The sequence below is a fragment of the Lissotriton helveticus genome, chromosome 11 (assembly GCF_964261635.1).
Source record: "Lissotriton helveticus chromosome 11, aLisHel1.1, whole genome shotgun sequence".
Lineage (NCBI taxonomy): Eukaryota > Metazoa > Chordata > Amphibia > Caudata > Salamandridae > Lissotriton > Lissotriton helveticus.
Window position 1 is genome coordinate 8,595,306 of NC_136072.1, and position 27,832 is coordinate 8,623,137.

The following is a 27,832-nucleotide window of genomic DNA, read 5'->3' on the forward strand; positions in this document are numbered from 1 at the left end:
TTTTAAATTGGATGGCTGAACTGTTTTCGGGTGAAGACGGTGACTTCCTATTGGAGGCTGTTGCAGCTTATTTTGCATACACAGTTATGTCATAGACCTTTTTCATGTTTGATATGCTGAGTACTAGCATTTCATTGACAATTCATTGACTTATTTGTCAAGTTTTTATTATTTACCTTGCCTATTGGCTTAAGACTCGATAAAGTACTTGGCTGTTTTATTTTTCTTTAGCATTAAATTTTCCTAGTTTTTAATGCTTTACCTTGCGGACCGTCCACATATAAACTTGCAATCTGCTCTCATGAGATGGCACTTCTATTATCTTATTCAGTTCGTTTCCGGATCATGGGGAGGTGTCATCTAGGTCCTGGATATCTTTACACCGTGTTAAGTTAGCATGGGCTCATTACCGGTTTAAACGCCATTTTTCCTTTTTTGCAACTTCTGCACACGACACTTAGTTGTTGCTTTAGCTTTCCACCTAGTAGTTCATCGTGGTTTACATGAGAATAATATGTTATTGCTCTACTATCTGCTTTGCTTGTTAAACTATATCTGTACAGCGAGTGCTAAAGTTTCAAGAACAACACAATACAGAATTGTTATGAGGTCTGATCTCCACGACTTCATACTCATAACATAAGTGCAACTTCTGCCAATTCTGGGCATGAGGCGGGTTTTATATTGCTTTGCCGAACACACATACACAACAGTTGATGCGGTTCACATGAAGAGAGAGCTGGTGTATGCTGATGTGATTCCTTCAAATCTAAGACACTAAAGTATGGGCACGCCCTAAACCAACACAAAGAGACCTTCTTAGCAAATAATATAATATGTGTATTAGGGAGGGTGAGATATAAGCAGCCGCGGGCCGTGGAGGGAGTTACGGTGAGGCAGGGAGGCGGGGAGGGGGAGAAGCAGGGTGGAGCCCTCTCTACCTTGCCCCTCCCCCTCCCCGCCTCCCTGCCCCACCGTAACTCCCTCCACGGCCCGCGGCTGCTTATAAGTGTTGCTAACTCTTATTCATTTACAGCATGTTAACATACTATCACCATTCGCTTTTTATGTACTAGTAACTATGCTGGTAATTTTGCTACTGATAATATGTGTACTTCTATTATCTAAGATACTACGCCTGAGAAGACGGCATTAGTAAATAAACATTTCAAATACACATGTGTTCTTCTTAACTCCATGTTCTGGTTTCTAAGAAATATATAACGACCGACTGTTCATGAGTTCCACGTATCCTGAGGTACTATAAGTTCATATTCTGGATTGTCTAAACATTGAGAGTTTGTTATATCCAATGTGACACTGTACCTAGCTTGCTAAGGAGTTTTTGATTACTAACGTGAGTTTTGGGACACCCTAATTCGCCGAGGTTCCAATCCTCTGTCCACAGTTCTGTGTGAGAACAGAAACCCTGCGACAGGGGCACCCCCGACCCTTGCTGGAGCTTCATCACACTTGCGATACAACTCCAGCAATGCGCCACCTTTACGGCACAGATACATCACGCATCTGTGCTGTTTTTGCCCCATGATGCGCCGCATTGTAAATGCAGCACACCATAGGTGACGGAACAGCGGCACAGAATGACTAACACATCCCTGGTGATGCGCCAGTCATCATAAATGTATCCCTATGCTTCTTATCTTGTTAGAGATGAACCGCCATATGTATCATCAAAGTTTTTTGCATTTCCTAAATAGCGAACTTTAAGGAATAAATAGCGATTCTTTACCATTCCTAGTTTGCGATGAGCTATTTGCTAATTACAAATTACCCATTCATTTCCTTCATTTCCATAGGGCGGTTGGACTCACTTTTAGCTCGAACGGCTGAATGGATTTCCACGAAACTTGGCAAAATTGTAGGGACTGGTAGCCCGATGTGCCTTTGCTATGTCTCAAGATATATGCTCCAGTGGTTTTTACGAAAATTAACTTTGAAAAATATATATTGGGCTACATTGGCCTATATATATGTTGGAGCCCAAATGTAGCCCAATGTAGCCCAATGAAGCCCAATGTAGCCCAATGTAGCCCAAAGATGGCCGCCAGACACACAAAAAAACAAATGTAGCCCAAATATCAGCCAGATGTAGCCCAACTATAGCCCAGTGACAGAATGACCAATCAGCTTCGCAAACCTCCGTTACGCGAAGTGGAGCGCTGTTACAGATATATATCTTTTTTTGAACGTTAATTTCTCAAAATCCACTGGAGCACATATATTGAGACCTAGCAAAGGCACATCGGGCTACCAGTCCCTAATATTTTGCCAAGTTTCGTGCAAATCCATTCAGCCGTTCGATTATTATTATTATTATATTTTTGTGCCCCGCGGGGCCCTTTTAAAACCTCCACATCAAACCTAGGGTGTCAGCGAGGATCTACTATGCCCCCTTATAGTTATTTCCCCCTTTGTTTTGACCTCCTCTTGTCTCTCGATCCTACCGAGAGACAAGATGGCGGCCGCTACGGACTTTTTGGAATGTTGACAGACGCCGGAGAACCAATCAGCTTCGCTTCACAAAGCTCCGTTGCGCGAAAAGTACGCGTCCTGGGCCGCTGCCCGGTCCGCTGTTACAGATATATATCTTTTTTTAAACGTTAATTTCTCAAAATCCACTGGAGCACATATATTGAGACCTACAAAAGGCACATCGGGCTACCAGTCCCTACAATTTTGCCAAGTTTCGTGCAAATCCATTCAGCCGTTCGGGCTAAAAGTGAGGCCAACCGCCCTATGGAAAACTCAATGTTAAAAACACGTTTTGGGACCCCCCTTTTTTCTCAGCCCCCCCTTGACGAACCCCCCCCCAAATTTTCAAGGGCTGCTCAGAAACAAAATGTGCCATTTTCCTGAAAATTTCAGCCAATTCCGTCCACAAACGCCAAAGTTATTAGACATAGAATTTTCAAAAATCCCATAGAGAAAAAATCCTAACTATATATACCTACTGGCGACCGCCAGTAGGTAATATATATATATATATATATATATATATATATATATATATATATATATATATATAAAAAAATCTATGGCAAAGTGAAACCCCTCATTTTGTTCCTTTTCAAATTAAATGTATTAAGTGTTACCACTTTATTCCAATCAAGATGACTTCAGGTGTGCCATACTTTTGTCATAAGTAAGACTGTTAGCGTTCTAGTTGTACTTTAGAACACTCTGGGACATTCTGTCATTGGGCTATAGTTGGGCTACATCTGGCTGATATTTGGGCTACATTTGGGCTCTTTTGTCTCTGGTGGCCATCTTGGGAGACTGCATATCAGAATTTTTTTAATGAAATATCAGAGGATTTGAGAAGTCACTCAAAATGTGCCCTAATTTTTCTTTCTTCAGCACTAATCATAATTTCTATGGCAAAATGAACCCCCTCAATTTGTTCCTTTGCAAATTAAATGTTTTAAGTGTTAACACTTTATTCCAATCAAGATGACTTCAGGTGTGCCATACTTATGTCATAAGTAAGACTGTTAGCGCTCTAGTTGTTCTTTAGAACACTCTGGGACATTCTGTCATTGGGCTATAGTTGGGCTACATCTGGCTGATATTTGGGCTACATTTGTTTTTTTTTGTCTCTGGTGGCCATCTTTGGGCTACATTGGGCTACATTGGGCTACATTGGGCTACATTTGGGCTCTAACATATATATAGCCCAATGTAGCCCAATATATATTTTTTAAAAGTTAATTTTCGTAAAAACCACTGGAGCATATATCTTGAGACATAGCAAAGGCACATCGGGGTACCAGTCCCTACAATTTTGCCAAGTTTGGTGGAAATCCATTCAGCCGTTCGGGCTAAAAGTGAGTCCAACCGCCCTATGGAAATTAACATGGGGAAAACACGTTTTGGGACCCCCCTTTTATCTCGGCCCCCGCTTGACGGATCCCCCCGAAACTTTCAGGGAAGGAGCGCAGCGAGGCAAAGTTAAGGAGAATTACAGGCAGATCCCTCATTCGGCGCCAAAGTTATTCCCAATAGAATGTTGCGGATTTCCTATGGAAAACGATCCTAACTATAACTACCTACTGGCGACCGCTAGTAGGTAATATATATATATATATAGATATATATATATATATATTCACAGTTGTTTAGAAAATGCTCAATGCATTCTATTTTGTCTTTGTCAATAGTCAAAAAATAAATGCATAAAAAGTAAATTTCATCTTGGTCAGAGCTAGTCACCAGATGTTCCACAGAGGCTTTGATAAGGAGGCAGTTAATATGACTTTGAAAATGAGACCAGACCTTGCATCACCTTTCAATCAGACAGGTGGTATATGGGGGGTGTGCAGCATGCGTAGTCTTTTCCTGAGCAGTTTCCAATTCTCTTTTCCGTCCAAGAAGGGTCCGGCTTTTCTCATGCTCTTTCGGTACCGGGAAAGAACTCCAGGTGTCTTGTGGCCATTGAATACTGTTTCTTCTTTCTTTTTTTGTATTTTCTTTTTGTTTATTACAGTTTTGTTCAGTGCAAATTGCCCCCTCTTGCCTCTAATATGCACTTACATTTAAATGGCACCATGTTCAGAAATTAAACTACACCTTAACCAATTTACACCTTACCTGAGACTGCAAATATAAAGGCTTAGCCATCATAGAGACCTATAAGAAAGTAACTCCATAGTTGTGAAGGATGTGTGTCCTTCACAATAAATGAATCCACAATCTTCTGTCTACTGGGAGTCCAGCACCCTGTTGTAGCAGTTGCCTCTCTCAGGGTAGCAAGACAGAGCAGTCCAAGGCCTACTTGGGGAAGGTTGTGCAGGCTAGTACCACAGTCTGCAGACACGAAACATACAACATACAATAATGCATGCCCGGCAGTGCTTTAACTTCTAAAAAAGAAATGCAATTTGTCACACACTACTCAATACTACCCATTAATTTACAAATATATACTTGAAGGCAGATAGAAAACCCCATGGTGACACCCTCCTAAAAGTTCACGCCCCTTACAAGCCCTGAGCTCTATCCGGTCACAAGACCCCCAAATATACTGGTCACACTATACCAGAGAATAGAATGTTAGGCCTACTGGCCTTGGCATGGCAACACCGCATAAGTCAAAGCAGAAATATTTCACAATATTCCAATGCAAAACCAATAAATTCACAAAGGATGTTACCATCTTACAATGAAATTCATTAATAGCTGATGCCATTCCTTTGGCATCTTACCCCAGTCCTGACTGCTCTTCCAAATTTCTCTTGTGCAGGATTTTTTAAGTGATGGCAGAAATTCCAGAAACTCTCCACCTTTGCCCAATTATCGGGTGACACATCACTCCACAGCTGCCCCAATCCTCCTGCAGGTTTCAGGAATTTCCAAGATAGGGCTCTCAAATAGCCTGTTGAAAGACCATATTTAGAGCCTACACCCTGCCCCTAACTACCACAGAAGTCTGGTCCTTTCCCTTCAAATCTTCAAAGGGCAGCTCCTCTTGTGACTGACTCTAGAGGTCTATCTAACCCTCCTTTGTTTTGTTTCTGTGGGGTTAAGCCTTTCTAGGCCAGGTGAAATGTGAAAAGTAATTAGCACATGTAGATTCTGTTCCCACTCTCTCCTCCCTCAGAAGCATGGTTAAGTTCTGGGTAATGGCCCTACTGTGTGAGGAGGCCTTTGATCTACCAGCAGAGAATTTAACTTGACCCAGTAGTGAGTCAAAGCCCAAATATAATTAGAAGCTTATTCAGAGAAAAATCTGTCTTGAAGTGCCACACGGAGTGCAGATATGTGGAATTTAATGTCAGATCTGAATTCAGGATCCTGACTTACCATAATGTTGGTGCTTCAACTACATCTCTAGGTCGAACTATGGCGAAACTGCAGTTTAATGCCGGTTTCAAGATTTTAACCATAGCCTATAACTCCGCAAAGCACTCTAAATACTATTACAAGGCCTGCACAAGTCAACACCAATCCATGAATGGTGCCTTCTGGTACAGGTTACTTTTGCCCAGGTCCTCAACTGAGTTTGAGAGTCCGCACACATGTGCACACAACTGTGTGCATGTGTTTATGTTCAACCATCCCAGAGCTCATTACCAATCAATTATAACAGAGCTTATAGTGACTAAGACTGAGGTAGTGAGACTCATTCACAGCAAAAGTCCATAAATTAGAGTGTCCAAAAAGTGAATAATCCAGTGGGGTTTAATAGATGGGACTAATTTCTCACAGTACCCCTTTTTTTTAACACAAAACTCATTAAGATCATTCCTTAGAAAGCTCATATTTGGAACTCTGCTTATGTAACCTTCTTTTTTATGATCAAACTGTGGTGGAATGATGTGGTCTAATAAGGTCATGTTTGTTTCTGCAGGTTCGGTTTATTCAGGTACAGAAGATTCGGTATGTTTGGGACAGCTCTGAGAACCAGTTCACGAAAATTGGGTATGGTTCATTCTTCTATAGAAATAAACAAGGAACTGTTTGCCTCCAGCTATTTTTGGAGTGGGGGAAGTTCAGGCATCCTATCACCTCAGACATCTTAGACCTGTTACAACCTGGAAAAGCCTTGAGCCAGAGCCCCTGCTCCAAGTCGCACAGCTCCCAGGAAGAACACAAAGATCCCACCATTTCCAAAACCTATAAAAGACAATCCTCATGTGCCATCCAGATAGAGCCGGTTAAAGTAAACCATTTTAGGGATAAAAATACCTGTAATACATCTATTTATAAACCAATAGATCCTCTTTTCCTCCTTCGCATACCCACTGGATATTTCTCTGGTTTCATATAACCAGTGCATGCCATCTGTGTGTTTGTCATTTCCCCTTGCTGTCTGCAATCAGTGCAGGCCACAAGTGGACCCCAGCAAGCAAAATCTCAAATATACCTGGACCTGCCAACATTTGATGATAAAGGGACAAATGACATTTGCAAACTCACGGTTATGATACAACCTCAATTGGCCTGTGACCCCAACTCCAATCCCTCACCCTCTTACTCCCTAATCGTCTCTTCACTTAAACTAATGCATTCTTCTTACAGACAGCCACTACTAAATTTCTCCTCAGCCAAGTACTGCATCTACCTACTAACAGATTCATTCTCAGGTTGAATCCCAGATCATCTAAAATAATATCGCTGTTCAAACTCACATAGAACTCTTGGTTACTGATGGTGGCGTAGCGCTGCCTACAGGGAGAGGATTCAGTCGCGTCAGTGTTGACTCCATGTGAGGTTTCCAGGTAGCTTAGCTCTGCCACCAGGGGCTAGGATTCTGTCACTCCTGGGCTCCCTCTACAATATACTTCCTAGTGGTACATCCCTGCTCTATGAAGCTTGCATTCTGTTACAGCTAGGTATACTCTATATAGTACTTACTAGTGACTTAGCACTGCCCAAGGGGCTAGGATTCTGGTGTTACAGTATTAACTCCATGTAGTTTTCCTGGGTGGATAGAATTGCACCAAGGGCTTGGACTATGTTGCTCCATGGAATAATTACTTGTTGTACATCCCAGCAGCTATCCACTGGGGCTGGGTTCAGTTGTTTCTGGGTGACTGTATATAGGAATACATTGGCACCAATGTTGCCAGATGGTCACTCTGGGCTTACATGGCCGCTTGCAGTTTCACTACACAGCAGCATGTGCAACAAACTGAAGGACAGCCTGCATGGAAGGTAGAATAACCTCTTGAGGACATATTGAGTAACAGATTGCATGACTTATTATGACTTTTATAAAGCAGCTAGCATGACTAATGGCATTCTGAATTTGTTACAAACTGAGTGACAAATTTGTGATAATCCGAAGTATGCAAAAAAGTAATGGGCAGAATCTTGAATTAATCGCAGCTACTGGACTCTTAGTGATCATCTTGAGGGAGCTGCGTGTGTTGTTTCTTGCTGAAGATACTCTGCTGTTCCGTTGTGGATGGTGGCAGATAGATGAGATATCATTAGCTGACTTCTGTTTACACATTGCGACAGTGTCACTGGCCCATAGCTGAAAAACTTAAAGAAACTTAATCGCAGAGTTAGAAGTTCTCCTTGGGGTTTCTGGGAATTTTGGGGCATATTACCAAGCAATAGCGATAATTATCGCTATTGCTTGGTTAGAGACAAAAATTTACCGCTGAGCTGCGGCAATTTTTATCGCAGATAAAGCTTGGTATTACCAAGGTTTATCGCAAATGCGATAAAAATCGGCCGCAATGCATGAATATCGCTGAAAAGTCAGCGATATTCATGCATTACCGAGCTAATGCTCTTAGCCATGTTATCCACCTCCCATTGGATAACATGGCTAAGAACTGCTCAGGGCAGGTGTTAGCTTTTGGAGGTATTCGCGCTTAGCGCGAATATCTCCAAAAGTTGGTAATAGGAGATAGCGATGTTAGCAACTGTTTCCAGTCACTAACATCTTCACACGCCCACTTTGCATGTCATTAGTGATAAATATCACTGACATGCAAAGTGGGGCCCAAGATGGTCGCTATCTCCTACTAGCTGTGGCTAACTGGTGTTAGCGACAGCTAGGTAATAGGGAGATGATTTTATCTCCGCTTTCTTGGCTTTTAAAGCCAAAAAAGCAGAGATAAACCCCCTTGATAATATGCCCCTTTGTTTTCTTTGTCATCATTTTTTTTTTAATTAAATAAAGTAGAAAGCATAAAATGACAAGAAGCCTATGTGTTTAACAAAGCTCCGCGACATCCCTCCCCAGTAATATTTCTGGTCTCAAACTGCCATTGATAATTACATCAAGATGACATTCTTTGTAGAATTACTCATTTCCAATTCACCCTCAGTCAAAAACCAGGGTCCCTAGTACACCAGATGGAGGCCATCCTGGGGGAGGAGGGTAGACACTGCCCTGCACATCGCTGCCACCCATTAAGGACCTTTATTGCCGCCAGTCCCAAGCTTCTGCGCTACTGATCTATATCTGGCCATACATTTGTGACACCTGCCCTGTTTGGACAAAAGTTGATATGAAGCAAAGGGTAGTGCTGTGGTCACATGAGTGCATAATCAACAATCCGCCTCTAAATCCATATTATAGAAATATTTCAGGGTTATGCAAGCCACCATCTCCCTGAGCCTTTGTATGGACATACATTTCCCACTGGTAACTATTCAATATTGAGGAAATGGAAAATGTATGGTTTTTTCATTAGAACTGATACTTAAATTCACATTATCATCGACATTACCATACTGCCCTCCAGGTTATGCCAGGAAGTGGGGGATACTGCTTCTGGAATACTGGCCCCCTACATCCTAAGATCTGCAAATTTTGTTCTACTGGGTGACCTTAATATTCACTTTGATGACAGGTCATGCTGTGGTGGGCAAACCTTAAATGAGGACCTGAAAGCCTTAAACAGGAGCTAATTAATGTGGTACCTACACACAGAGTAGGAAATCTGCTAGATCCTATCCTGACCAAAAGACAAGCACTGGACTCCGCTCCCCTGTGCCCCTAATATGGTTGCACCATTACACAATACCATTCTTGGTCCAAATAGGCCATGGTCCGGTAAGAACGAGGCGGGGAGGGATCAGATGAAGACCAGGTTATGGTCAGAACTGGACACAAAAGGTCTTAATGATCTATTGAAGAACTCAGTGCCCAGTTTAATGCAATTTGCCCAGTTGGATCAACCCAGGAATGATGAATAGTTGTGGGATGCACTGGACACAGTTTTACCAGTTAAAATAGGTCACCCAGTCAGAATCTATCCTCCGGCCCCTTGGTTCACAGAGGCTTTAAGGGCAGGAAAATCTAGATGTAAGGACCTGGAAAGATACTTGAGATTAAACTACATTGAAGAGACTAAGCGCTTATATAAAAATCAACTGAGAACTTACTGTTAGAATGAATGACAGCCACACGATGAATCAGGAGAGCTGCGTTTATTCATGTCTGGTCTCTCGCACTCCGCTTGCCTCAGTGAACGTTCTATGTCAAACGCCCTACCAACATTCCATGGGACAAACAATGCCAGTTGCGAAGGGAGGGGGGAAAAGGGAACATACCATTTACTATATGTCACCAAGGAAGATAACAACAAAACGTAATACATTGAACTGGAAGAGATTACAACACATCTCCCTTTGTACAGGGACAACTCAAGTTGAAGGTCCTCAGGGAGGAAAAATACAAACGTTTAGGTTGCATAGTCTTTATGCCAACCGGGTGGCTGGCGCACCCTGGTCACTCTTGTTTCCTGCATGTCCAATGAATTTTCCTCTGGGTTTTGCTTACCAACGGCCGTTGGTACGCACACATCTGGGCATGCACTCATATTATCCATACTCCATGTACTTCCATCCTCCAACACCAGCGAGTTATTGTTCACTTTCTGTATCCTTGCAGGTTTTGAGAAGGAGGATACTTTAGCTCGACCCACAGCAGGTCTTTTGACCACCACCCATTGACCCACATAAAACTTCCTGGAGGATGTTCCCCATTTCTGGTCATACTTGGTTTTATACTCCTTTTGATGTAGCTCCACCTTGTCCTTTACAGACCGTCTGTCCACCCACACAGGACTGCTCCCATTCAACCAATTGGGGTTAAGCTTACACCCAGGGTTTCTCCCTTTGAGGGAAACAAATGGAGACACCCCTGTCACAGCATTGGGGGCAGAATGATAAGACCATAGTGTTTTTCTAACGGCCTCCTCTACCGGTTTGCACATAGTAACAGCCATTTGAATGGAATTCTTCACCATCCTGTTTGCCCTCTCCACCATACCGTTAGCCTTGGGACAGTAAAGGGGTGTACTTATGTGTGAGATGGCTAAATCTGACAAAAACTTTTTCATGACCTCAGACGTAAATTGGACCCCATTGTCTGTCACCAAAGAACTGGGGATACCTTCTGTAGCGAATACTTCCTTCAGGAATTCTATCATATCCTGAGTGGTTATAGAGTGGACAAACTTGGTGCTGATCCAATGTGAATGGTAATCTATAATTACGAACATGAATCTCTGGTTGGCACTAAGGAAATTCATGGGCCCTATTATGTCAATTCCCAACTTGTCCCATGGTTTACTGGGAACATCTATTGGAATGAGGGGGGCTTTGTGTACAACTTTGGATTTGTCACTTCTGCCACACGCTTCACAATCTTTTACCATGCTTTCCACCAACCCATCCATGCCTGGGAACCAATAGTGTTGTCTCACTTTACTCTTTGTTATACTCCTTCCTGGGTGACCCTCGTGTGCTAGCACAATGATCCTGTTCCTCATGCCAGTCGGGGGAATGACCTTGTTTCCTCTCCAAAGCTGACCATTAATGCTGGAGATTTCGTCCTTCACAGACCAATATGGCATGAGGTTCACAGGTAACTCTCTATTGTGCTCAGGCCACCCTTTCTGAACTAACTTCAACAGTTCCTTTAATTCTGGGTCACCTTGAGAATCATTCTTCCATTCCTCTTCACTTATGGCTGGAAGTTCCACCGCAAGTATAGTTTCATCTGGTGGTTCACTCACACTGTCCTCACCTTTTATGGGCAACCTAGACATACAGTCTGCAATGGTATTTTTATCTCCAGCCACATAACACATTGTGAAATTGAACCCTTGCAATGCCAGTACCCATTTGGCAATACGTGGAGTGGCCCTCTCCAAGTTCTTAGTTGAAAATAGAGGAATCAATGGTTTATGGTCAGACCTTAGGGTGAAAGGGATACCCCACAGGAAGAACTTAAAGTGGATTATAGCCCAATAACACGCTAAGGCTTCCCTTTCAATGGTAGAGTAATTAGATTCAGGGTCCTTCAGTGTCCTGGAAGTGAATGCAATGACCCTCTCGCATCCACCATTGGTCTGGGTGAGGGATGCCCCTAAGCCCTTGCTGCTAGCATCTGTAGTAAGAGTGTTTTTTTCATTTGGATCAAACATCCCCAATGTGGGTGCTCTTGCGATAGCTGACTTGATATACTTGAATTCCTTATCGCACTCCTCACTCCACTTAAAAGTGCTATTTTTTTTAAAAAGTTCCCTCATGTTGCTTGTGTGACTAGAAAAATTCTCCACAAACTTGCTCATGTACTCAACCAATCCCAGGAAGGATCTGACCTCCTCTTTAGTAGACGGAGGGGGAGCAAGGGATACAGCATCCACCAAACTGGTTTTAGGTTTAATCCCTTCGCCTGATATGGTATGCCCAAGGTAGGTCACAGATTTGACTCCTATCTTACATTTGTCCCTTTGTGTAGTAAAACCAGCTTTACTCAATTTACATAAAACAACTCTTAGGATAGAGTTATGCTCGCACACTGAGTCTCCATAAATCAATATATCGTCCTGGAAGCACAGAACTTTGCTGAGGTCTTCCAGGATGAGTTGCATTATGCGTTGGAAAACCGCTGCCGCGGACGCCAACCCGAAAGGCATACGATTATACTGGTATGCTCCGAATGGCGTAATGAAAGAAGTAAGGTTTTTGGATTCCGGATGAAGGGCAACCTGGTGGTATGCCGCCGATAGATCCAACACACTGAAAAATTTAGCCCCCTTTATCACACTGAGCATTTCATTAATTCTAGGAAGAGGATGTCTCTCTACCCAAATATTGGCATTAAGATCCCTAAGATCCACACACAAACGAATTCCTTTGCCTCCACCTTTAGAAACTACCACAATGGGGGCTAACCATTCTGAACTCTCAATTTTTTCAATCACCCCCATGGACTCCAATTTTTCCAACTCTTTTTTCAGAGAATCTCTCACCACCAATGGGACTGATCTAGCTCGGTGTACTGTGGGCTTGCAATGTTTTTTAAGTTTAATTTTGTGAAGGAAACCCCTTAACAATCCTAACTCACTAGAGAATACATCAGGAAACTCCTCACACACTTCATTACAAATATTGGGTTGATCAATCAAATAAACAGGTTCCAAGGCATTGGGGTCTAATCTTATACCCAGGTCCTTTTGATGCCTCCATCCCAGTAAGCACGATCCTTTCTTAGTTAAATACACTTTACCCACAGTAGTTCTTTCCTTAAATCTGATGTGCATAACAATCATTCCCACAACAGGTATAGTGTCATGGTTGTAACCTCCCGGGTTGATATCAGAAGGCAAGACATCATAAACTTTGTCAACAGACCTGGTTTTAAACGTAGATTCATCTATAAGAGTGTATGGTGAACACGAATCCGCATATACTTTATACGCCACACCATCAAGCATAATTTCACATTCTGGATAGCTACATCCTGTATTTTCAAGCAGCTCATTAACCATAAATACAATGTCCTCCCTTGGCTCTTCATCGTCCCAAATCATATGTGTCATTTCCTTCTTTATATCATGACACACCTTGGTGAAATGCCCCCTCTTGTTGCATTTTCTACACGTGGCACCCCTAGCTGGGCATTTTACACTATTCGCCAGGTGATTAGGATTACCACAACGGAAACATTTCATCTTGTGAGATTCTTCCTTTAGGATATTACTACCTTTATGCATAAATTTGCCTTTTTCATACTTATTGGACACTTTCAGGACTTCATCCTCACACACTTGTTTCACCTCAACCGCTTCTTTCATCTCATTCATACAGAATGCTGTGTGTTCAATGCTTTTAGCTATGTCGATAGCTTGCTTCAATTCAGGGGCATCAGCAAGTAATTTTTCTTGTATTTTCCTATCAGAAGTGCACCTGACCAATTGGTCTCTGATAAGCGAGTCTGTGAGATTCCCAAAATCACAGGTGGAAGACAATCCTCTAAGGACAGCTATGTAATTCACCACCCTTTCTTGTTTCCCTTGATTCCTTGAAAAAAATTTGTGTCGCTCCAATACCACATTAATTTTTTTTCCAAACTGAACTTCTAATTTTTTCAAGGCAATACGATAAACATCTGGTGGAGCATCCCCTCCTCCTCCTCCACCAATATTTTCCAACTCAACCTCAGGTAAATTATCGTACATTTCTCTAGCATGCTTACCCAAATTGTGTAATAATATGTGCAATTTCCTTTCTGAAGAAAATCTGTTGCCTCCTATAGCTATCAAATAAGATTCAAATATCTTCTCCCAATTCTTCCATGGAGTGAGAGGTTCTCCATCATCATTGAGAAATGGAGGGGGTTGTGACATTGACATTGCAGTAGCCATAACACAATCTAAAACACTCTACACCCCCGTGGGGACGGCTGTAAAAGGTGAAAATTTCAACAATACAGTGCTGACACCTTAATATGAAATGCACTTTCAAGAAATACACTTACAAGATACTCTTGGAATATATGTTGGAACTAGTACTAATAATGACTAAAGACACAATTACAGTCTCTATAAGCTGTGCCCATCAGCATGACAAGCACCAAATTTAGAAAATTGCTGTGCCTGTCAGCGCGAGTTCACAACAAGCTCCTGAGTACAGTGATGAATAAATGTCCAGGAACGTTGAAAATATTTAGCTGTGCTTATCAGCGTGAAGCGCGACAGTACCCTCTGACAAGCTTTTAGATGAAAAGCTGTGCTTGTCAGCGTGAAAAATAACAACTCTAAATTACAGGAATAAATCCTTAACGTGTGCTTCCACAACACGTGATGCTGGGCTGTCGCTCTCCTTTGTTTCCCCACAGGATCTGCCAAATTAAACACAGGCGCCTTGGTGTTCCTCACACACCAGCTGTGCGCTGGCACCTTCCAGAAGTAAGATTCAAAAGCCCGCGGAAAGGTTTGGCAGCTCAAACATAAAACAACCGTCCTGAAGAACAGTTGTAAACTCCGGGTGTCACCAGAGATAGCGCTATGTTAATTATCTGTCAAGCAGGGAGAGCTACGAGCGGAACAGCTGACTGAAATGAAGCATTTGCGGTGAACAGATGACGCGCAATAACTTAAACGATGCTCCTTAAACGACAGCTCCTTTTAACAGACATAGCGTGGTCAGCCCGATGAAAAGCGCCGACTTCAATTAATCCTCCGTCACAACAGAATTCCGCTTAGAATTACAGCAGAATTAATCATCCGTCGAGAAGGATTCCGCTTAGAATTGCAGCGGAATACAATGACTCGCAAGTGTCAAAGTCAATTACGCGCAAATGTCAAAAGCGCATTAAAAGACATTAAACGCCTGTGCTTAGGAAGCGCGTAACCTCTTCAGGAACGAGTAAAGAGCCACGAGGACAAGAAAGAAACGCTGGCTCAAAAATAACTCGTAAGCAAAACACAGTTCGCACTTCCTCGGAAGACTCACGGTTACTTGACAGGCGTGGTGGTTCACGGCAGTGCTGAATAAACGGGGGAAGACCAGATCTGCCCCCCGCGCAGCCCCGTCGCCAATTTGTTAGAATGAATGACAGCCACACGATGAATCAGGAGAGCTGCGTTTATTCATGTCTGGTCTCTCGCACTCCGCTTGCCTCAGTGAACGTTCTATGTCAAACGCCCTACCAACATTCCATGGGACAAACAATGCCAGTTGCGAAGGGAGGGGGGAAAAGGGAACATACCATTTACTATATGTCACCAAGGAAGATAACAACAAAACGTAATACATTGAACTGGAAGAGATTACAACACTTACCATGGTAATTGTAGGGTGGGCCAGAGCATTTACTACTCAGAACGAATTACCTCTATCTGAAAACGCTCTTCAGAGTGGTCAAGAACCTCTCAGATCCTTACAGGGTTTCAACAACACCTATATTATCTCAACGCCAATGCGAGGTTGAAATGTGCCCACAGTTCATCTCATTAAGTTGTTCATTGCAGTATTGTCTCCACTTCCAAGGAAAGACTTTGTCCCACCTCTCTACAAACTTAGCCACTAGGCACATCAGCTCAATGCAGCAGATTCTCTCAAGCTGCAGAAGGTGTAGTGACCGAGATTTATCAATATTTGCCAACTTGTGGTGCATCAAATGGCGAGGGCAGGAATGCATCATTTATCAAGATATGGCACCTTCCTGCTCTCCCTGCGCTGGCGCACTGTGCTGCCTGGTCCAATGCAGGCCCTCTTTCGCCATGGTGCAAGGGTGCCTGCATAGCAGCAGAATTGTTTGTGTGCAGGAAGGAACACATTCCTGCACAAAACCAATTGTTAGAGGCTTTATCCTTTTTCAAAGTGTGCTGCAGAATGCAGAACACTTAGAGAAAACAACTAGAAGTAACAAGGATGTTTCTCCTTGTTGCACCATTTATAGAGAAGGCGTACAATTTTGACAAATTCCCAGGTATACTACTCTTGGTAAATCTGGGAATACAACAAAAAGCATGAACACCTGCTCTCCACCTATGTAACACCTCCCTGGCGCAGAGTAACACAAGCCAGCTACTTTTGCTGCGTTGTATTCTATAAATTTACCTAGACACATTAAGGATTGCATTGCCATTGGGTCTCCTTGAGTGACGCAAGTGTAACGCAATCCTTTGATAACTCTGGGCTCTACTGTGCATTGGTGTTTCTGGTGGATGTGTTGTGTGTGTAGCAAGGGGTCTCGCCATGAAGTGCTCAAGTACTTTCGGTCCTTTTCTTTTGCATTGGTAGGGTCTCCTTTATGTACATGCCTTAGGCAGACAATCTATGTTCCCGGCCCGGCCCCACCGGCTTGGGCACCACTGCCGACTGTTCCCCCTCCCCCTCCTCCTCTACGCCCTCCACTCTAGAATCCTCCAGTCTGTACCACTTACTCCACTGTGGCCCTATAACTTGGAGGTTGAGTTCTGATGCAACCATGCGACAATCTGTCCTCCATGGGCCGTCACATCTCTGGACCTTCTCCCCCCAAGGTTGTGGCACTCCAACATAGCACCAATGTAGAAGGGGGTACATCTTCCCCCAGCTCTAGCTGTGGTGCTGGGAGTTGTAGGCTGCTTAGACAGCTCACCATAGCTCATCCTCTGTGCCTTCTGATGCTCAGTCAGGTCTATAAGCTCGCTGATGGTGAAGATTACAAGGGTGGAGATATATGTATGGTTCCAGCCGCTGGAGCTGTGTTAGCAAGCAGCTATGTTGGGTCCTGGCAGTCGGTCTCTCGAAGATTACAAACTTTGCCACTATTCAAGCATGCACTTGTAAACCTTTCTGACCCCTTCCTAGTTCTGACTCAATGGACCTCATGTTATCCTTCTCAGATGGATGAAAGACTGAGTCAGTTTGGAGATTATTTTCTGTAGTTGCTTGAAGGTGTGTGCAGCAGGCTCTTTAACACACTGAGCTCTCCTAGGTCTATGGGTAGTAATTACGTGAAGTAAGCAAATAAGAATGCCTCTTGGATCAATGTAGATGTTTGAGAAATGTGTCAATTAGATTATATGTGAACTAATGTTCTGTGTTCTCATTTCAGGGCTCTGGAGGACAGGTACTCCTGCACTGACATGCACACAAAGTTCGGATCTGGATTCACAAGTGAAGAGCAAGAAATCGGGTAGGAAGACTGTGGCCCAGCACTCAAAATGGGCAGCACAGTCCAATTTATTGATTTTAAGAGCGCTACACTCTAGCAAAGCACTTGTGTCGCACTTACACTCACTGTGAAAAAAATTGATTTTGCAAGAACTTTGTGAAAGTTTATGTGGAGGTCTTCTACTGCACTTAAAATATTTTTGGGAATTCAAGTAAAATAGTTTCAACATGCAAGGTTGCCAAACTGCACATTTTGTTGTAAGCAGTAGTGTGCAAAATTCACATAATTTGCTGTCACAAAATTATGCAAAACGTCATCCCTGCTGTTAGAGCTCCATTTTAGTGTGAACTGCATTCTCCTGTTTATATTGAACAAGAGAAGCAGACCATGGTAAAAAAAAACCACAAAAAACACAAGTACCGGAAGGGAACTTCTCCACCGAAATGAGCTAGACAAATGCATGGGCGGATCACTGAAAGAATATCGACGGACAGAATATCGACCATCAAAAATATCGTTGAGAAAATATCGACAGTCAAAATATCGAGTTTCTATCTACAAACAGGTAAGTACAAAAATATCGAGTTAAAAATATCGTTTACAAAAATATAGTTGTAAAAAATATCGTATTTACTAAAAACAGTGTTAAATTAAATTAATATTAATAATTAATTACTAAAATATACTTAAAATTACTTAAATTAACTTATAATAATTAAATAATTAATGAAAGTTAAATAAATATTTTTTTATTTCATATTTATTAAACATATATATATAGTAATAAAATATAATAAAATAATACCCAAAAACTGAAACTGACCCTGAACCCTAAAAATACCCCTTTACCCCAAAACTGAAAACTGACCCTGAACCCTAAAAATACCCCTTTACCCAAAAACTGAAAACTGACCCTGAACCCTAAAAATACACCTTTACCCAAAAACTGAAAACTGACCCTGAACCCTAAAAATACCCCTTTGCCCAAAAACTGAAAACTGACCCTGAACCCTAAAAATACCCCTTTGCCCAAAAACTGAAAACTGACCCTGAACCCTAAAAATACCCCTTTACCCAAAAACCCAAAACTGACCCTGAACCCTAAAAATACCCCTTTACCCAAAAATCCAAAACTGACCCTGAACCCTAAAAATAAAAACGATATTACTTCACTTACCTTAAAAACGATATTACTTCACTTACCTTAAAAACGATATTTTGGCTGTCTATATTCTGTCCTGTCGATATTTTCTCCAAACGATATTTTGGAGTTGATATTATGTCCAAACGATATTTTGGAGTCGATATTATGTCTGTGCACCGGGCTACATACCAGGGTATCGACCTCCCTCTTCTTCCTTCACAATCCCCGTAAAAGTGGCTCCATGGAATGTTTTCGGGCCACAATGTATGATGCATTGTTTTATCTCTTTGGGTAGAGTCAAAGTACTTTATACGGTGTACTTGTGTAAAACCATAAAAGTTCATTATACAATTCTAACGTAGAGTTAAAATACACATTACATGTTACACAGGTTAAAAACAGTGACGTGGTTTATACATCTACGGTGAGAAGGGCAACAGAAAAAGATACTAAGGAAAAGAGAAAAGTTCAAAAACTTTAAAAATCCAAACTTTTTCTGTACTTCATTGAACATTTCAAGAAACCGGCCACAAATGGTATTCTATCAGGATTTAGCAATTGCAAGTAATATAAGGCGGGACGGGCTTGCACAAAATGTAACCTTTTTAAAATTGAATTTTAGATAAAGAGCCCTTGGGAATTCATAATATTTACAAAAAAACATAAAGTGCAGCAAATCCTGTGAGACAAATTGTCGCAGCCACAGGGTGCTAACACTGTCCCTTTATGACAACCCCTTGGTACTGCTAATAAAAGGTGAAAAAGATTAAGCCTAAACCTGATTAGTAAAAATCGCTCGTATGCTGGTAGCAGCCAGAGTAAATATGGTTCCGCTTCGAGTGATGTTTTAAGCATCAAGTGTAAGCGCACACTGGGCTTCATCAGCTCTTTCTCCTCCCTTTCCGCTATCTTACGTAGGATGAAGGAGTGTTTTATGAGCGCCACATCATTTCTAGTGATACCTTCTGGTTTTAAAAACAAGTCCAAGCGACCCTCCTTGCTAAAGCTGGATTTTAGATATTTTATCCAGGGAATTTTGGTCATGCAGTCTAACCCCAAAGTCTCTCTTAGGAGGCTATGTGTGAGGCCAAGATGTTTGCTAAGCCAACATTGCAGCCAAAAGGTGAGGGGGCGCAATGACAAGGTATCACTGATGAAGGGCATGCCGGTTTCTTCATGCACAGACAGGTTTGAGGTCCCCTTGGGGACACTCAGTAGCTGCTTTAAAAAACTATTTTCAATCACCTGGAGACCCTCAAGGCCACAGTATTCCCATAAATCACTCCCGTAGCTGGCTATCGATATGCTCTTTGCTCGATAGATCTTTAACATGGCCGCCACAGGTCGATTTCCCATTTTGGAGGCAAAACCAAAGAGCGCTGCGTTGGCCCTAATGACCTCTCCCCTTTTCTTGTTTAGAAGGTTGGCCCAATTTAGCCGATGATCTAAAAGAACTCCCAGATAAGAGAAGGATGTACATGTAGGCACCCTAGCTCCGTTGACCTTAAAGGGATACTGTCTTTTAGCGCACTGCCCTACCTGCATCACGTATGATTTCGAATTGTTGATGGATAGATCTCGTCTTGCCATAAACCCCTGGAAGGTATCAAGTAGGGTTTGTAGCCCTTTCGGGGTGTGGGCCAGGAGGACGGCGTCGTCTGCATATAGCAGGACGGGCAGTCCCCGTCGTCCCACATAAGGGTAGTCAGCCCCTGTTTCTAATAGTGATTCTTCCAGGTCGTTTATGTAGAGATTAAACAGAAAGGGGGCCAGAATGCACCACTGTCTGACCCCCCCGACTAGTGCTGAAGTTCCTAGATACCTTAAGGTCTGCAGTGTATCTGATGTGTGCCTTTGTGTCTCTGTGCAGATCCTTTAAGAAGCTCACCAAATTTTGCTCCACACCCATGGTCTCCATGGATTGCCACAACTTTCCCCGATTGATACAGTCAAAGGCGGAAGAAAGATCCATGAAGGCCATGTAGATTACCCCTGTGCGAGCAATGGTGTACTTCCCCAGGATCAGGTAGAGATTTAGGCATTGGGCCATGGTTGAGTGACCTGAGCGGAACCCAAACTGGGTATTCCTATGTATTGAAATTCGCTTGCCAATGCAGGTGGGGTGGGAACGTTTGCGTAAAGTTTTCAGTTTTTTCACTTTTGTTATATATACAAACTGTACCCATTGATATTTCCACGTCTGGTAACCTTTCAATATTTTTGTCTCCATGTGGACTATGTCGGGCTCTCCCCCAAGTGTTACTTTAAAACCTTAATAAAATGTTTTCAAAAAATGTTTTAAAAACACAAGTACCACGAACAATAGCTGATCACATTCTGGTAGTACATGTTGCTCCTGCACCTCCACGGGTGCACAGACATAATATCGACTCCAAAATATCGTTTGGACAGAATATCGAGTTTTAAATATCGTTTGGACAAAATATCGACAAGACAGAATATCGACAGCCAAAATATCCTTTTTAAGGTAAGTGAAGTAATATCGACTGTAAATAATATAGAAAGTGAAAATATCCAAGTATATAATCTAGATAGTAAAAAATATCGTTTTTATGTTATAATATGTGTGAAAAGTGTCATTTTATGTTATAATTATTTTTAATTAATGATTTTTTTTAAATTATTGTGTAATTTTATCGGGTTGTGGGTTTATAGGGGAATAGGGTGGGAAGTAATTTAATTATAATTAATTAAATATGTAAATTTATTAATTGGTAGTAATAATTAATTAATTGGTAATTAAATAATATTTGTTAATTAAAATGTAATTGGTAATTAATTTAATTTAATTGATTTATGGCTAATTATGTTAAATTAAAGGGGAATTTTTAGGGTTCAGGGTCAGTTTTTGGTTTTTGGGTAAAGGGGTATTTTTAGGGTTCAGGGTCAGTTTTTAGTTTTTGGGTAAAGGGGTATTTTTAGGGTTCAGGGTCAGTTTTTAGTTTTTGGGTAAAGGGGTATTTTTAGGGTTCAGGGTCAGTTTTTAGTTTTTGGGTAAAGGGGTATTTTTAGGGTTCAGGGTCAGTTTTTAGTTTTTAGGTAAAGGGGTATTTTTAGGGTTCAGGGTCAGTTTTTAGTTTTTGGGTAAAGGGGTATTTTTAGGTTTCAGGGTCAGTTTTTAGTTTTTGGGTAAAGGGGTATTTTTAGGGTTCAGGGTCAGTTTTTAGTTTTTGGGTAAAGGGGTATTTTTAGGGTTCAGGGTCCGTTTTGGGTTTTTGGGTAAAGGGTTTATTTTTAGGGTTCAGGGTCAGTTTTGGGTTTTTGGGGTACAGGTGTACAGTGTAAAAATAAAGTAAAATTAAATTTACATTAATTTAATTTAATGAAATGAAATTAAATTAAATTATATTAAATTAATTTTAAATAACTTAAATTATAAAAATTATTATATACTTACCAATACTTACGTTGTAATGGTAGTGCGTTGTAACGTCATATATCCACTGTTGCACTCTTTGGAGTGGGAATAGTAATTTTAACCCCTACGCTATCCAACGCTTTCCCTACTGTTGCACCCACTGGAGTGGGAATAGTAATTTTTACTGTTTTGTATTTGTACGTTAATAATATTGGCTATTATTTAATAAAATTTTGTTACTATATATATATATGTTTTAAGAAATATGATTAAAAAAATATTACTTTTTTACTTTCATTAATTATTTAATTATTAAAAGTTATTTTAAGTATTGTTAAGTATATTTTAGTAATTAATTTTTTATATTAATGTAATTAAACATTGTTTTTATTAAAGTCGATATTTTTTACAACTATATTTTTGTAAACGATATTTTTTACTCAATATTTTTGTACTTACCTGTTTGTAGATAGAAACTCGATATTTTGTCTCTCGATATTTTCTCAACTATATTTTTGTTGGTCGATATTCTGTCCCTCGATATTATTTCAGTGATCCCCTCCACGACATAGCCTTGCTGTTCAAAGATGGCCACCCCCTTCATGGTAAGTCGCCATGTTAGGCTTTGGCGGTTATTGTGACAAGCAGCAAAGTATCAGTGACATGTTTCAGAGACTTCTTCTGTGCCTTCCATGAGCCAGCATCAGTGTAAAGGGACAAATGGCTTCATTCTCTGGAGTGACAACAGTGCTGCAGGCAGTGATTGTGCACACTCCTAACACACCAGAGACCTTCCCAGCCACCTCCTGTGATCCACTGCTTGCTCCTTTAATTCCACACATAGGTCAAAGGTGACAGATGCAGGGCTGTCAAGATTCCCTTGTCCATGTCTGAGGTTCTCATCAAGACAGGCATTTCTTTGCACTGAAGCACTTGTAGTCCTGTTTATAGCCTCATATGTTGAGGACTGCAAGAGAGCAATGAACAGACCTGGACTGGAGAAGCTGCTCATGCATGGACCTTGGAAACGTCACAGCTCTCATGATGCAGCATTCACTGGGACATGTGGGTAAGATGCAATCAGGTGCTACATCTGTTGAATCCCAGTTTGCATCCTTGAGGGTAAATGTTCCCTTCATCCATGACCAAGTAGTATAAGAATCTGTTCACAGCCAGGAGGAGTCAAAATATTGCAATCATGTGAAGGTCATGTGACCTGTGACATGGAGAGTCTAGCCACATGTGCTCAAGGTGATGGAACCTCAGGAAATATTGATTAATACATGTGGTGTCTTTTCAGTGTTTATTACTAACCAAGGAATTGTTCTTTGTAGGAAACTGATATGCGGACCCAATGCCATTGAAGTTAAGGTAGTCCCAGTTTGGAAACTGCTCTTCAAAGAGGTAGGAAGGGTTTCTGGACTCTTACTGTGTAAGAAAACAACCAAATAAATAACACAGTTAACTGGCTGATAACAGTTTTTAATAGGTTAATCGGTTATTAATCTGGTCAGTACAATGACCGCTCTTTCAAGTGTGTGTCTAATTTAATATATCAAGTTTTAAATATTCTGTGTCACAGCTGTGACCTGATTCCATTGCATAATTTCAAACCTTTGGCTGCAGTTATGCATTTGTGCTGTCCCCGTGATGGTAATTTATCAAACATTATGTAACAAATGCGTAACTCTCCCATAAAACTGTATGCACCAATTTAAATTCATTACAACAATATCCAGGAATATTATGTTATTATGCCCAGTCTATAAATAAACCCCCTCTGTGAGATCTACACTCTGCAGACCCAGTGCTTTCTTGCAGCTTGCACTAGTTCTTTAAAACCATACTGACCTTGAAAATATCTGTTTTATTGATTAGTGTAAATCTTATCTGTAAAGCTACTTATATCTGTTTTTTCTTTGTTCTACACAGGTTCTGAATCCCTTTTACTTGTTCCAAGCTCTTGCTATGGCTCTTTGGTTGTACCTTGGAAACTATGAAATTCCCGCTGTCATCATCTTTATGACTCTAGTTTCTGTCATAGTCACTACCTATGACCTCCGGAAGGTGAGTGCTTTGACTGGCTGAGAAAAGTCATCTCTTTGGTAGACGCTTTGTGGGTGTGAATTGATGAGATTGCACACGAACAGCAAGATGAAAAGGTCTCCCTCTAGCAAAAGGAATGGAAAATCTAGCCTAAGGGAAATAGTGTGGCATGACGTTGTTTCTGTGACCACAGCTGGGGTTCAACAATTTATACATATAGCCTACCTAAAGGTACTGCAAAGGCTAAACATCTCCATTCTGTGCTGCTCCTCTCGTTGGGTGAGAGAATATGTAACAAGACAAGCAGTGCATTTGGTGTGGGTCATCTTCACTTGGATGAGAAGCACTGTACTGTACCATACCATAAACCACACCACACCTTACCTTTTGTGCATCACTATAATTCATGAGCGTCCAAAGCTTTGTGAAATATTCAATAGTCAGATTGACCTTTTTTTGGTCCTCATTCACCTTCGACACAAAACTCTGCCCCCCCGCCCCGCCCCCCACCACTCAACCAGCACCTACCAGAGATATAAGATCTGGCCAATTTAGAGTAGGAGACCAAAACTCATTTCTTTTTTTCACCAATGCTCTGCCCAGACTGATGCTGTACTTAATAGAATTTACCAAATCTGCATCAGTTGAAGGTAAGTTACAAATCCTTCTCTGGGCAAGGAGTATTGAGTAAAAAAAAAACATTTTTTTTTACATCATTCGACATATCATCATGCTTTGGTGGAACCCCGAAAAATACAAGAGCCAAGTTTACCTGGAGTGCAGTGCCAGGTATAGTTGAGATATATCATCCCAGAATTGTTGGACCACTGAGCATTCCAAAAACATGTGGATATCATCCACTTACTCTTGATTACATTTTGCACACCTCAGCGTTCTTCCTTTCCCCAACCTTGGATAATTTAAGGGGTGTCCAATATACCCAGTGTAAACAAAAGATGTGGTTCCTCCTTAAATTTGTGGGACGCACAGTTGAATCCAAAATGTTAAACGATACTTGCCATAAATCTTCCAATTGCATCCTCAGCCAGCTGTTTCCCCACATGTCGACATGGAAGTCTGAAGAAATCCTGTTAACTCGACCAGTAGCCAGTACCATCTGCCTACCTCCTTCTTCCTTGACAAATCACACATCAAACTGAATTCTAGTTCATTTGATGAGCCTATCTCCACTGCAACGGACTGATACCAGCTTTTGACTTGAAGATATTTAAACATCAATATTTTATTGTTCGATATCTCCATCAAGTTTACCCAAGAAACCAACTCTCCATCATCCACCAACTGATCCCATTTCACCACCCCTGCCTCCCTTTAGGAAACAGCCAGATTATCCTTAGTCTACTCAGGGGAACCAGGGGCATTCAAATAAGGAGCAAGAGAGGGAATATAACCAGGTATCCCTCACTCAAGAATGTCACGCAAACAACCTGTTTATAAAGAACACGTTGTAGTCCTTAGAAAGTTTGTTAAACTGGTATTATTTTCTGCTCCTAGGTATGGCTCGGCTAAATTAGCTAGTCATGTCCACCTATAAGTGTTCCTCATTTAAAAATGATCAACAATCCACAGCTATTCTCACCCCCGATGAAAAAATGTGAGCGAAATTAGAGTGCCTCACGTAAGCACCATCCATAGATCTACTGGTTGGTACTCACCAGTTTGCCCGTTCTGTTATCATAGGCAACTTTCTTAACAGAAACGAAAGACGTGTGACCTAACTCTTAGGCTCATGTGAAGTTGTTAAAAAATAACGTGTAAATGATGATGTCATCTATCAAACGTTGAAGCCACGTAGTGTGAAAAGAAGTGAATAAATCTCCTGATTAAAAATGAGTTGCGAACAACTATCCCCCACAGTCTTTATTTTAGTAGTGTCTCCATACGGTTAAAAGAAACAGCATGTTTTAAACCATTTTAACTTGAACGACCACAGTTAACAACGCAAAAGAACAGTTGGCCCGGATACAGAGTGATCTCACTGATTACAAGACCTATCGTTAATTAAAAAATTAAAGGTCTAAAACGTAACTTAGAGTGTTTCTCACACAATTGGTCATTCCCATATGTAGAGGACAAACATTATCAATCTAGTATTGAGCAGATTGCGCAATATCCATATCAAAGAGGAGGCCGTCGACTGGGCAAGAGGGCTCCCTATAACTGGACCTTTGACAATATGAGTAGTGAGGATGAGGAGGAGCTAGGTGAGCAACCATCCACCTCAAACCACTCAGGGGTTAGATTTGGTCCCCAGAATACACAGAAAGAGGATTTGGGAACACTATTGAGGTCTTTTTGAGAGCAAAACCAATGGGGCAACCGAGGGAACGCCAGAGAGGGAGAGGCAGGGGGCGTCAAGATCAGACATGGCAGACCTACTCCCGAATGATAAAACACAGCAGGTGCAGGGTACCCCAGTGAACACAGAGCAGTAAACCTCTCTGATTACCAGCTGAGCTTCATGTTCTCAATAACGTCCTAGGTTACGTGCCAACCCAAAAATAACGATGCTTGTAAATTCAGGACAGAATTTTTTTAAATGATGCGGAAGATCCGTCTGCATAAGTTTTTTGAAGACAAGATATTGGATCCTCCCTTGATATTTTCCGCCAATCTACACCACCCCTCAGCATTCTTTCCCCCCAACTCATCACTGGGCCCAGCAGTTGGTGTTTGAACAACCGGTACTTAAGGATATAACAATGTTGGAACAGTCGCATGGTCAGCAAACATTCCAGAATATGAGTAAGACCGACTGGGAAGCTATTAAATCTTTGCAGACGAATTAAAAAATAATAATAAACCAGGTGACTAAGGCGGTACGATTGTAGTTCTCCATTTTGAAGACAATGAAACTGAAGTAAAGAAACTGTTGGGGGTACGTTCAAACTACACACCAATCATGAGAGACCCCACCGGTGCACTTCAAGACATAATCAGGGAGATGGTTGCAGACGAAAAAGAAAAGAAATGGATAACCCACAAAGAAGCTGAGTTCCTTATTAATCCCAAACTACAAACTCCTACACCTAGAAGTAGATTATAATACCTGTTTATCAAACTTTCTGAAGACTACAGTGTGTTCTTTATAACCAGGTTGTTTTTGTATGGCATTCCATATTGGCGCGAGCCCGCTATAATAGTTGAGTTTTGTCTCCTTTCCGATCCTATACCATACCACTGCCAAACACTATACGACCTTAAGATGCACATTTTTAACATATTTAGCATCTCCAAACGTATACATTAATCCTTGCACTCCACCCCCAATGTCTGATAGCATTGACCTGAACATTTTGCTGATATCCGAGCCGTCAGGTTTGCTTAAAAGCATCTTCCCATTTCTTAAAAGAAAAGCCTACTTATAATAGCACAAGTAAGGCAAACACAACCCGCCTTATCTTTCTTCCTTCTTAACTTTTTCCTGATAAAGATACTGATCCTAGCCTGCATTTTTTTCCCACCCACTCCACATTAAAAGTCAGTGGGATTGCCTGGAATAGGAAAGTACATTTTGGGATAATTGTCATTTTTACCCGATTTATTCTTCCTAAAATACCTTAGAGAAATTTACATCTGGCAGGTCTTTAATACATTGAGTGATCCTTATGCCTAACTATCTCATCTCACTTTTGACTGTCAGGGTTCGTATCTAAATTCCAAGCCATCATTTCCATTTTGGTCCTATTTACTGAGTACCCTGCAATACAGCTGAAGTGTAAAATTAAATTCTTTAGTTGCGGAACCGTTACCTGCAGGTCTGAAGTATAAAACATCAGATCTCCGCATATAAGTCCACCTTTTCCTCCCAACCCTTATACCTAAAAGGGAGTACTTGGCTTTCTTTTCTAATCTCTAT

At 41.4% G+C, this 27,832-nt stretch overlaps 1 protein-coding gene across 1 annotated transcript in view; it reads left to right on the forward strand.

The window, feature by feature from the left end:
- LOC144792080 (putative cation-transporting ATPase 13A4) overlaps positions 1–27,832 on the forward strand; it is a 315,751-nt gene that overhangs the window by 103,057 nt on the left and 184,862 nt on the right. Inside the window, exons 4-7 of the mRNA XM_078666931.1 lie at positions 6,368–6,438; positions 17,324–17,404; positions 23,241–23,310; positions 23,839–23,973. Of these exons, the coding sequence (XP_078523057.1) occupies positions 6,368–6,438; positions 17,324–17,404; positions 23,241–23,310; positions 23,839–23,973 (357 nt within the window). The remainder of the gene's footprint in view (positions 1–6,367; positions 6,439–17,323; positions 17,405–23,240; positions 23,311–23,838; positions 23,974–27,832) is intronic.